General features: G+C 44.3%; 1 protein-coding gene across 7 annotated transcripts in view; it reads left to right on the forward strand.

The window, feature by feature from the left end:
• Nucleotides 1-12,694, forward strand: part of CSNK1G2 (casein kinase 1 gamma 2) — a 107,635-nt gene that overhangs the window by 48,984 nt on the left and 45,957 nt on the right. For 6 of the 7 annotated variants that reach the window (XM_058163387.1, XM_058163392.1, XM_058163388.1 and 3 more), the window contains one exon: nucleotides 986-1,535. In XM_058163387.1, coding sequence (XP_058019370.1) covers nucleotides 1,349-1,535 — 187 coding nt within the window. In that variant the 5' untranslated portion in view covers nucleotides 986-1,348. Of the gene's footprint in view, nucleotides 1-985; nucleotides 1,536-10,503; nucleotides 10,607-12,694 lie in introns of those variants that run through there. The other variant, XM_058163393.1, reaches the window with a different exon arrangement.

Genomic DNA, 12,694 nt, shown 5'->3' on the forward strand with positions numbered 1-12,694 from the left:
CTTCCGAACATACCGTATTTTTCAGAATATAAGACACACTTCCCCCCCCCAAAAGGGGATGAAAATGTGGGTGCGTCTTATACTCCGAATGTAGCCTGCCGGCCCTCACCCTTCGGTCCCCGCAAGTCCTCTTCCTGGGTACAGAAATTGTCACAGACAATGGCTTGTGTTTTTGGGCTCCGCGCCTCACGCTTTCAGCCTCCAAATGCTCCGTTTGAGAGCCATTCAAGTCTGTGGTGATCACCAAAGCACATTGCCACCCATCGCCGTCTCTGCACATCGCGTTTTCAGCCTCTGCGCATCGCATTTTAGGCCTCTGCATGCCTGTTTTTGGCCTCTACGCGTCAAGTTTTTGGGCGGCGAATGGAGCCTTTGGAAGCTGAAAAGACGAGGCACGGAGTCCAAAATGACAACCTGGAACAGCTGCTGCCTTGTCTTACCGCTTCCGCGCTTTGCCTGCTTTACTCACTGAAGCTTCCTCTGATGATCAGCTGTGCTTTTGAAGCTGCTTAGCAGCCCCAACACGCTCACAACCAGCAAACTAATGTGTTGAAGTTGACCAGGCTAAGGATGCTAGCCAGATGAATACCTAGTAGGCAGAGACAGAAATCCCCCCCTCCCTATTTTCCTCCCCAAAAACTACAGTGCATCTTATATTCGGGAGCATCTTATACTCTGAAAAATACGGTAATTGCTTTCTCCAGTGAATTCCCCCACACAACATGGGTGCAGTAAGTGAAATGTAGTCTTGTGATTTTGCTGAGATTTCAAGGGTAAGATCATCCAAATTCCTCAAAATTCTGCAATCTTACAGATTTTTCTTCTTAAGAAAAAATTCCCCACCTCGTTTCCTGAAACCGTTTCTAATCTGGATGCTTATTTACCCTGCCCCCCCTCCCCTTTTGCATTTCTTTAAAAGGAGTGGGGTGGGTTTGCCACATGCAATAACCTGACCACGTTTTCTTCCTCTCCACTTTCCCCACAGCTTGGAAACAAAGAGTCGCCCTGGAAAGTTTGCTTTTGCGCCATGTCGTCTTCATCAAGGAGCATCCGACGGGAGGTGCTGCTGACTGGAGTCCTGGCGGACCAGGCCAGAGGACAGCCGTTCCACTAGCCTAGCACATGTGGGTGGAGACGTCTCCCCTCACACCCTCCCCTCCTACATCTCCGGCATCCGCCATGGTTTATTAACCAAGAAGAGCCCTGCTTTTTTAACTCCTCCTCCGTCTTTTCTCCCCTTCCCCTTCCCCTCCCCTGACCCCCCTCCCAGCCACTCCTCAAGTTTTGGCCGTCTTGGGATTTGTATGGCAGCGGTGTAACCGTGGAGAGGCCAGGGTATCACAAACTTATGGATTTTGATAAGAGAGGAGGGAAAGGGGAAAACGAGGAGAGTAGAAGAATGTCTAAAACGGGTGGAAGCCGCAGCACTCATGGGAGCCGAACAGCAGGGACCAACTCCGGAGTCTTAATGGTAGGGCCGAATTTTCGCGTTGGGAAGAAGATCGGATGCGGCAACTTTGGGGAACTTCGGCTAGGTAAGTCTTTATATGTATATATATATATGTATAAAGCATGGACTTTGACTCCCAGAATTCCCCAGCAACACATCTTAAAGCTGCCAAGATTGAAAAGTGCTGCTTTAATTCAAATCCAAATATTACATACGATCTTTGCTTCTTGAAAAATGTCTATCAGAAATAAAATGTTTTCTTCCAGAGCAAAATAATTCTCTCTCCACGTTATCTTTTTTGATAGCTTTGCAAAGCACCTTGCCCCAAATACAAATAAATGACCGGTATTTCTTAACTTATAGTATATCTTGGGATATCAAGACCGTAGTTTCTGTTGCAAAGTGATGAGGTTGTAAAATATACTGTGGCATGACTGTATTGCTTAGCAGTGACAATCCTTAACTGAATCTCACCTGTCTTAGGCAAGAACTCACCCGGATCCAAACCATTCCCAAACCTTGGTAAGATAAACCGTGGTGGTGCGGTGGTTAGAGTGCAATACTGCAGGCTGCTTCTGCTGACTGCCTGCAATTTGGCAGTTCAAATCTCACCAGGCTCAAGGTTGACTCAGCCTTCCATCCTTCTGAGTTCGGTAAAATGAGATTGTTGGGGGCAATATGCTGACTCTGTAAAACCGCTTAGAGAGGGCTGTAAAGCACTGTGAAGCAGTATATAAGTCTAAATGCTATGCTATTGCTATAAGGGCCTGCCTCTTGGGCAGGGGATTGGCTTGGAATAGCAATAGCACTTAAACTTATATACCACTTCATACGCCTTTACAGCCCTCTTTAAGCGGTTTACAAAGTCAGCATATTGTACCCAACAATCTGGATCCTCATTTTACTGACCTGAGTAGAATGAAGACTGAGTCAACCTTGAGCCACTGAGAATCGAGCTACTGGCATTCGGCAGAATTAGCCTGCAATACTGCATTCTAACCACTGTGCCACCATGGCTCTTAGAAGATCTCTAAGGTTCCTTCCAACCCTGTGATTCTATGTTCTACCTCAGTGTCAGCGAACCCATGGCACGTGTGCCAGAAGCGGCATGCGAAACCATCTCGCGACAAATGCACGGCCTCGCTGACTTCTCTTCCGCGTTCCTGTGATCAAACGTGCATCGGTCAGCTGGCCGTCACGCGCACAGGAGCGGCGGACCCCGGAAGAGCTGCGTTCCGGTACACATGTGCAGGCTGTCACCTGACCTTCTGGGTTGACATTGCACGCATGTGCGAGGCCAGCTGTTCGTCGGGCGCACTTCCATGCCGGCATCTGGGTGTTTGAGTGCCGGCTCACACATGCGCAATGGACCACCACTCTTCCGGGTATCGCCGCTCCCGTACGTGCGAAGGCCTGCGGGGCCGCGGATACCTCGTGGGATGGTTTTGTGTGCCACTTCTGGCACGCAGGCCGGCACTTGGGAATGCCAAAGTTTTGCCGACACTGTTCTACCTCCTCTTCAATTGTTCCCACCTTCCTTTTTGGATACTTTGCACTCTTTGCCAGCCCTGTGCTCCACTCGGCATGTTGGACCTGCCACCCACAGATGACCTTCATCATCTTCTTTCACGGCTGACAAGGCTGGCCTGGGCTGGCTTAGTCTGGCGGTTTGCAAGGTAGATGCTGGCTGCACCAGGTCTTTCCAAAACCATGTGTGGCCTTGTTCAAATCACATATGGGTTTCTCGTGAGGCTTTGGAAGGCTTCAAAGCTTTGTGAGAAAGCCACACATGTTTGCACCCTGCTCATACAATGCAAAACCATTAACCATGGTTTGCAAACCATACGTACAGTAATGTGTGCATTAGTATTTGAATTTCTGATCATTCGTAACTTGCACATTGGAATTCCTGGAGCGCAATAGATAATTGACTCCATGGTGGTTTGGAGAAAACCACCTGCTGTTTTGTGCCTTCCTCTGGGTACAAACTTTGATGTGGTTTCTTTTTCAGATACAGAGAAGTAAAATCCAATTATTAACTGAGTAAATTCACAACTTGAAACGGAATCCCATTTTGCAAGATGATGGTAAAGATTGTGTTACTTGAGAAGGAGATGATTTCTGCCTTAAAATCCACACCAGAGGGTTTTAATAGCACACTTAGTTAAATTGTATGTTTTCATTAATCTACAAGGGAACAGAAGCTGACACAAACTCTGCATGATACAAGACATGACATCTTTCTGCAAAATTGAATGCATCTTCGTGCTGCTTGAAACAGCTTCATAATGAAAATAATGAATACACTAGGCATAGAAGCTTGGACTGCACTTTGTAACACATTCTTTTGTCAGAAAATAACAACTTGCAAATGTTCCTATAGCCAATTAAAATTCTCTCTGTTCTTTTTGGAAATTTTCCCCCTCTTGTTTTCTAGAACTCTTCTAGCTTAGAAATATTCTTGGATTTCTTTGCACATGCTGCATGTTTGATTTATCCACACAGATTTTTAATAAGGTTTAGGTTTGGGGACAGTAGAGGCCATTCCAGAACCTTTGTTTTTCTTTCATATAAGTAAATGTTTCAAGATTGTTTTGGAGATAGATCATTCTATCTTCATTCAGATCATTTATCTTGCTGCAATATCCAACTTTTTTATGCTTCTGTTTCTTCATAGAAGAAACTTCCAGGTTTTGTAGATATTTAGTAGAATCAATTGTCCCTTCCACCTTTACAGTATCTTCTGTGCTACTGGCATTAACACTAATCCCAAAATATAATAGATTCATCCCATAGTTAATGATTGGCAAAGATGCCCTAAGGCTTTTTCTCTTGTGATTATGGCTGAAGAGTTTAAATTTTATTTTATCAGTTTCAAACAGCTTGTTCCAAACATATTTCAGTGTTATTAAACTTTTTATTTCACGTACTTTGGATTGTGACTTCTTGTGTTGAGATTAGAGAAATTTCTCTTCTGGCAATTGTCCCATGCAGATCCCTGTTGTATAAGCTTTGTCCCGTCTCCAACAGCTAAAATTTTCAGCAGGTCATTTCAGCAAATCTGGCTGGGATTTGATATCTCCAGCAGAGGTATTTTTTGGTCTTGCCTTCAACAGTTCCATACAACTTCCTTTTTTAACACCACAGACATTCCTCAGTTTACAACCCCAGTTGAACCCAAAATTTCTATTGCTAAGCGCAACATTTGTTCAGTGAATTTTGTCCCATTTTATGACCTTCCTTGCCACAGTTGTTAAGTAAATTGCTGAAGTTGTTAAGTTAGTAACATGGTTGTTAAATGAATCTGGCTTCCCCATTGACTGACTTTGCTTATCAGAAGGTTGCAAAAGGTGATCACGTGACCCCAGGACACTGCAGCCGTCATAAATGTGAGTCAGTTGCCAAGCATCTGACTTGATCATGTGATCCTGGGGATGCTGCAATGGTCATAAGTGTGAAAAAAGATCACATATGTCACTTTTTCAGTGCCGTTGAAACTTCAGATGGTCACTGTTGTACATCAAGGACTACCTATATTTCTCACAGTTGAAGTTGCTATATGGAAATATTTAGATCAGGGGTGTCCAAACTACGGCCCGCGGGCCAACTGCGGCCCGCGGGTCAGTTTTTATTGGCCCTCAGCAAATTCTAAAAGTATAATGAATATGGCCCTTTTGGGCCACCTCCCGGTGCTTGCCCAGTGGTTCGCTGCGAGGCTCGCAGCTCCTCCCCATGGGCGGGGAATAATGAAGGGAGGGGGTGGAGGAGGCGGCGAGCGGGAAAGAGGCTGCTGGCCGTTCCCGACCCCAGGAGTTGTACTCTCGCCTTCCCCGGGCCGCCTGGTGAGCTCCTCGCGCCTCCACCCCTTGGGCAGGGAATAACGAAGGGAGGGGGCGGAGGAGGCGGCGGCAAGCGGGAAAGAGGCTGCTGGCCGTGCCCGACCCCAGGAGTTGTACTCGCCTTCCCGGGCCGCCTGGTGAGCTCTCGCGCCTCCACCCCTTGGGCAGGGAATAACGAAGGGAGGCGGAGGAGGCGGCGAGCGGGAAAGAGGCTGCTGGCCGTTCCCGACCCCAGGAGTTGTACTCTCGCCTTCCCCGGGCCGCCTGGTGAGCTCCTCGCGCCTCCACCCCTTGGGCAGGGAATAACGAAGGGAGGGGGCGGAGGAGGCGGCGGCAAGCGGGAAAGAGGCTGCTGGCCGTGCCCGACCCCAGGAGTTGTACTCTCGCCTTCCCCGGGCCGCCTGGTGAGCTCCTCGCGCCTCCACCCCTTGGGCAGGGAATAACGAAGGGAGGGGGCGGAGAAGGCGGCGGCAAGCGGGAAAGAGGCTGCTGGCCGTGCCCGGCCCAGCAGTTCTATCCTCGCCTTCCTCGGGCAGGGAATAACGAAGGGAGGGGGGGAGGTGGCGGCGGCAAGCGCGAAAGAGGCTGCTGGCCGTGCCCGACCCCAGGAGTTGTACTCTCGCCTTCCTCGGGCAGGGAATAACGAAGGGAGGGGGGGAGGTGGCGGCGGCAAGCGCGAAAGAGGCTGCTGGCCGTGCCCGACCCCAGGAGTTGTACTCTCGCCTTCCTCGGGCAGGGAATAACGAAGGGAGGGGGGGAGGAGGCGGCGGCAAGCGCGAAAGAGGCTGCTGGCCGTGCCCGGCCCAGCAGTTCTATCTCGCCTCGGCCGCCTGGTGAGGCTCCTCGCGCCTCACCCCTTGGGCAGGGAATAACGAAGGAGTTTCAAGTTCATACCAAATACAAAACAAAGTTAAGATCAGGTGTCCAAACTTGGTCTCTTTAAGACTTATGGATTCAGTTCCCAGAGTTCCTCAGCCAGCTTTGCTGGCTGAGGACTCTGGGAGTTGAAGTCCACAAGTCTTAAGGGACCAAGTTTGGACACCCTGGCCAAGATGAATGAATATGAAACATTTTCCCCTTAAATGAAGATGATATCCACATATTGTTGCTTTTAGTAGACTGACTGTATCCATCTGTATTGTAATGTCCCAGGTTTTCAGGCCGCATGCCTTTCTGAATAATTATATTTAAAAATATTACATTAAAATCAACATAACACAAACACACATGTACACAAACATAGAGATACACATGCACATATATATAACTCACACACATATAGTATACTTAAGCCTAAACTGTGCATAGGGACTACCCAGACGGCTGAAAAAAGTGATTTCTGACAGGTTCTCACACTTTTGACTGGTCCTCACACGTACAACTATCTTTACATTTTGCACCCTATCTTGTAACCGTGGTGAAGAGAAGCAGTTGTGAAATGAGTGATATGGTTGTTAAAAATGCTGCAATGGGCATAAATGTGAGGATGGTCATAAGTGTGAGGACTGGTCAGAAATTACTTTTTTTAGCCCTCTGAGTAGTTTCTATGCCCATAGCCACATCCACTCAGTCACATGAGCAGTTAGCCACGCCCACCAGTCACATGACCACCAAGCCACACCCCAAAATAAGCCACGCCCATCCCCCCCCCCCCGGTGGCCCGGGCCTTTGCTTATTTTTCTGTATTTGGCCCTCACTCAAAAAAGTTTGGACACCCCTGATTTAGATATTTCTTTTTTTATAGCGTTCCTTTGTTTTGTGAGGCTCAACAATTTTGTTTTCAAATGCTCAGTTGCTTAGAGGAGCCCACACAGGTAGTCCATGACATACAAATAAAATTGGGACCAGAATTTCTGTTGCTAAGCTGAGTGGTTCTTAAGTGAATTATGCCCAATTTTATCACCTTTTTTTGCAGAACAGAACAGAATAGAATAGAATAACAGTTGGAAGGGACCTTGGAGGTCTTCTAGCCCAACCCCCTGCTTAGGCAGGAAATCCTATACCATTTCAGACAAATGGTTATCCAATGTTTTCTTTAAAATTCCAGTGTTGGAGCATTTACAACTTCTGGAAGCAAGTTGTTCCATTGATTAATTGTTCTAACTGTCAGGAAATTTCTCCTTAGTTTTAGGTTGCTTCTAACAATAACAGAGTTGGAAGAGACCTTGGAGGTCATCTAGTCCAATCCCCTGCTCACGCAGGAGACCTGTACTAGGGATTCGAACCGCCGAACTGCCAATCTTTCTGATTGACAAACTCAGTGTCTTAATCCCTAAGCCACCTAGTCAGGTGGCTTCTCTCCTTAATTAGTTTCCATCCATTGCTTCTTGTCCTGCTCTCAGGTGCTTTGGAGATTAACTTGACTCCCTCTTCTTTGTGGCAGCCCCTGAGATATTAGAACACTGCTATCATGTCTCCCCTAATCCTTCTTTCCATCAAACTAGACATACCCAATTCCCGCAACTGTTCCTTATATGTTTTATCCTCGAGTTGCCTAATCATCTTTGTTGCTCTTCTCTGCACTCTTTCTAGAATCTCAACATCTTTTTTACATCGTGGCGACCAAAACTGGACGCAGCATTCCAAGTGTGGCCTTACAAAGGCATGATAAAGTGGTATTAACACTTCGCGTGATCTTGATTCTACGCTTCTATTTATGCAGCCTAGAACTGTGTTGGCTTTTTTGGCAGCTGCTTGCTCTTATTTAAATGGTTGTCCGCTAGGACTCCAAGATCCCTCTCACAGTTATTGCTATTGCGCAAGATACCACGTATACTGTACCTGTGCATTATATGTGATACCAAGCTCAATAGCTCTTATGGGAATTGTGCCCAACTTTTATCACCTTTTTTGCCATTTGTTAAGTGAATCATAGTAGTTGTTACATGAATCATGGTTGTCAAAAGAATCCAGCTTCTCCCATTGACTTTGCTTGTCAAAAGTCAGCTGGGAAGGTCACAAATGGTAATTGCTTGTCTCTGGGATGCTGCAACCGTCTTGCTGGTTCAATCTTAGTTTCACATTATAACAGCTGCAGAACTAAAAGACTTGGTCCACTCCATGGGAAAATGTTGTAAGGCTGTAATTCATGCTAAATAGACTAGAATAGAATAGAATTTTTTTTTTTATTGGCCAAGTGTGATTGAACACACAAGGAATTTGTCTTGGTGCATATGCTCTCAGTGTACATAAAAGAAAAGATACGTTCATCAAGGTACAACATTTACAACACAATTGATGATCAATATATCAATATAAATCATAAGGATTGCCAGCAACAAGTTATAGTCATACAGTCCTAAGTGGAAAGAGATTGGCGATGGGAACTATGAGACGATTAATAGTAGTGCAGATTCAGTAAATAGTCTGACAGTGTTGAGGGAATTATTTGTTTAGCAGAGTGATGGCCTTCGGGAAAAAACTGTTCTTGTGTCTAGTTGTTCTGGTGTATTCACTGACATGGTGATAATTTTTGTATATCTCATTTTTCCTACGTGTTTAACTTTTCTTCTTTATACCGTAACTGCTATTCTAATAGCAAATCCTTCATAAAAGTTATTGCGTTACATTCTTGATTCTTTCCATTGATATATAATTTTATGGTACTACCAAAAAAAAAAAAAAAGTGGTATTGTTAGCTAGTTTTAGAAAATACACTTTCCCCAAAAGGTTTCCACAATTTTGGCCACTACTGTAAATGTGTCCTATTGACAGTGAACCTCTCAACTCTGGGTAACCAGTTGATCCCCAGAACCAAGTAGCGTTGCTGATATTTCCAGATGATAAACACGTCTGCCAATCCTACTCTATTAGGACTAAAGTTTTCCCTTGCAAATGCAGAGGATTATCGGGTTTCTTTCCTTCACTTTTGTGCATGCTATTTAATTAATCTTCCATTATCCTCCCTAGAGACCTTTGGCATATATGTCAGGCAGCCAATTAAATTCCCATTTAACCAATTAGAAAAAAAAGAGAGGAGAGGAGGCTGGTAGATAGTGAAAGACTAAATTTGGGTGGAGAAGGTAGAGGTGCAAGTTTGCTATACAAAATAAATTAGATAAACAGAGAGAAATCTGTTTTTTAAATCAACAGGTAAGTCCTTGACTTACAATCATTTGTTTAGTGGCCCACCGCTTGAAGTTTTCAGGCCCTGTTTACTGTTTTTCACATTTATGACCATTGCAGCATTCCTATGGTCACGTGTTCAAAATTCAAATGCTTGGCAACTGGTATGTATTACGATGGTTACAGTATCCCACGGTCTTGTGATCACTTTTTGCGATCTTCTGACAGGTAAAGTCAATGGAGGAGCCAGCTTCACTTAACTGTATTACTAACTTAACAACTCGAGTAATTCACTTAACAACTGTGGCGAGAAAGGTTGTAAAATAGGGCAAAATGCACTCAACAACTTATTGTTGCTTGGCAATGGAAATTTGGGGCTCAATTATGGTCATAAGTCGAGGACACCTGTCCAGGGAACGCTGATTTCTCCCAGCACAGTTTATATACCATATTTTATTTTTAATAACTTGAGAGAGAGGAAACATCTCTTAATAAGGTCTTTGGAATTTTGTCTATTTGAGGGTTTTCTGCCGCAAATTGCTTCCAGTACATAATTTACTAAGGGTACCTAGACAATGATGAGGAGGAAAAAATCAAAAATTTCTCATGATCTTAAACAACCCTGCCCAGGACCCTCCTCAGAAGGATTCATAATGTGAATCTTTTCTATTCATACATTTAACTCTGTGCCTATACAGGTAGTCCTCGACTTATGCCCGCAATTGAGCCCAAAATTTCTTGTTGTTAAGTGAGACCTTTGTTATGTTAGTTTTGCCCCATTTTACAATCTTTCTTGACTCAGTTGTTAAGTGAATCGCTGCAGTTGATAGGTCAGTAACCTGGTTGTTAAGTGAATCTGGCTTCCCCATTGACTTTGCATGTCAAAAGGTTGCAAAGGGGGATCACATGATCCCAGGACATTGCAACGGTCATCAATATGAACCCGTCGCCAAACATCTGAATTGTGATCACATGATCATGGGGCTGCTGCAAAGGTCGCAATGGTGAAATGCGGTCATAAATCACTTTTTCAGTGCCGTTGTAACTTTGAACGGTCACTAAATGAACTGTTGTAAGTCGAGGACTACGTGTATACTGAAAGTCAAGGCAATCTGTGTTTGATTAATGTTATTAATGAATTATTTTCAGAGAAGACATTACACTCCAGAAGATAGGCTCAAGTTACAGAAAGATCTTGACAGACTTGAACATTGGGCGCTATCTAACAAAATGAAATTCAACAGTGAAAAAAGTAAGGTTCTACATTTAGGCCAAAAAAAACAAAATGCACCAGTACCGTATATGTGGTACCTTGCTCAATAGTAGTAACTGTGAGAGGGATCTTGGAGTCCTAGTGGACAACCATTTAGATATGAGCCAGCAGTGTGCAGCAGCTGTTAAAAAAGCCAACACAGTTCTGGGCTGCATAAACAGAGGGATAGAGAATCAAGATCACGTGAAGTGTTAGTGCCACTTTATAATGCCTTGGTAAGGCCACACTTGGAATATTGCATCCAGTTTTGGTCGCCACGATGTAAAAAAGATGTTGAGACTCTAGAAAGAGTGCAGAGAAGAGCAACAAAGATGATTAGGGGACTGGAGGATAAAACATATGAAGAATGGTTGTAGGAACTGGGTATGTCTAGTTTAACAAAAAGAAGGACTAGGGGAGACATGATAGCTGTGTTCCAATATCTCAGGGGTTGCCACAAAGAAGAGGGAGTCGGGCTGTTCTCCAAAGCACCTGAGGGCAGAACAAGAAGCAATGGGTGGAAACTGATCAAAGAAAGAAGCAACTTAGAACTAAGGAGAAATTTCCTGACAGTTAGAACAATTAATAAGTGGAACGACTTGCCTTCAGAAGTTGTGAATGCTCCAACACTGGAAATTTTTAAGAAAATGTTGGATAACCATCTGACTGAGATGGTGTAGGTTTCCTGCCTGGGCAGGGGGTTGGACTAGAAGGCCTCCAAGGTCCCTTCCAACTCTGTTGTTATGTTATGTTATGTTATGTTACAGTTACTGTATTTAGGAATGTTTAAAGATCAAAAGTCAAATGAATAAGGAAGTGCTTAGAAGAAAATGGTAATGAGTTCAAACATTTAATGTAATTTCTGTAATAAATTATCTATGGGCCTGACTTTTGGTACACACTGTAATTTCCATTTAATCCTTTGGCCTTGTTCTCAGGGATGGTGGGCGAGGGGGGAAATATTGACAGGGAATGAAAAGTTCCTCTTTAAAATTAAATATAGGTAACATTGTCAAATGGCCCGCTCTGTTCTGTGATATTAAAGTCTTGCATTTTATAATGCATGAAGTCATTTGAACAGTTTGCCTTCAACTGCTTCTGATGAAGAAGAGCTTGAAATGCATTTGAGCTTCAGCAACAAACTTTGAAGTCATGTTTCTTTTTTATGTTACTTGTGGAATATAAAATCACCCTGTTTCTTCTTAGCCAGTTGTGAGCTTCCTTACCTTCTGTCCTCTGGCTTTAGTGCTGTTTTCATTATTATGGTTGGTCTTAATAGTCGGGCAGATGTTTAGACTGAATTTGGCGTGTTCTTATCCACCTATCAAGTTTTTCCCAACAACCAGGGATAGCCAGACGTCATTATTTGATGGTTTTGAAGGTATCGTCGCAGGATGTAAGCTGTTCCAAGTAAAGCTGCCTTTTGCAATTGACTGATGGAGATTTTGTCAATGCTGGTGGTGTTCCAATGGTGCTCCAGTTGTTTTGGGATTGCACCCAAGACACCGACTAGCACTGGTACAATCTTGGCTTTCTTTTGCCACAGTCATTCTACATCAATTTGCAGGCCTTTGTATTTTGTGATCCCCTCCCCCCAGTTCTTTCTCTTCTCTTCTACTGTTTCTTGGTACAGGTAGTCCTTGACTCACAACAGTTCATTTAATGACTGTTCAAAATGACAACGGCACTGAAAAAAGTGACTTATGACCATTTTTCACACTTACGACCAGTGCAGCGTTCCCGTGGTCATGTGATCGAAATTCAAATGCATGACAACATATTCATATTTATGACGGTTGCAGTGTCCTGGGGTCATGTGATCCCCTTTTGTGACCTTCTGATAAGGGGAAGCCAGATTCACGTGTTATTCACTTAACAGCTGCAGTGATTCATTTAACAACAATAAAGCAACAATAAAATGGAGCAAAATTCACGTAAAAAAAGTCTCACATAGCAACAAACATTTTGGGCTCAATTGTGGTCGTTAAGTCAAGGACTGCTTGTACTCCAGTAGTGGTATTCTATCTGGTTCGGACAAACCGGTAGTAGTGGCATCAGGAGGCTCCGCCCACCTGCCCGGATATCATC

The sequence above is a fragment of the Ahaetulla prasina genome, chromosome 1 (assembly GCF_028640845.1).
Source record: "Ahaetulla prasina isolate Xishuangbanna chromosome 1, ASM2864084v1, whole genome shotgun sequence".
NCBI classification, from domain to species: Eukaryota; Metazoa; Chordata; class Lepidosauria; order Squamata; family Colubridae; genus Ahaetulla; species Ahaetulla prasina.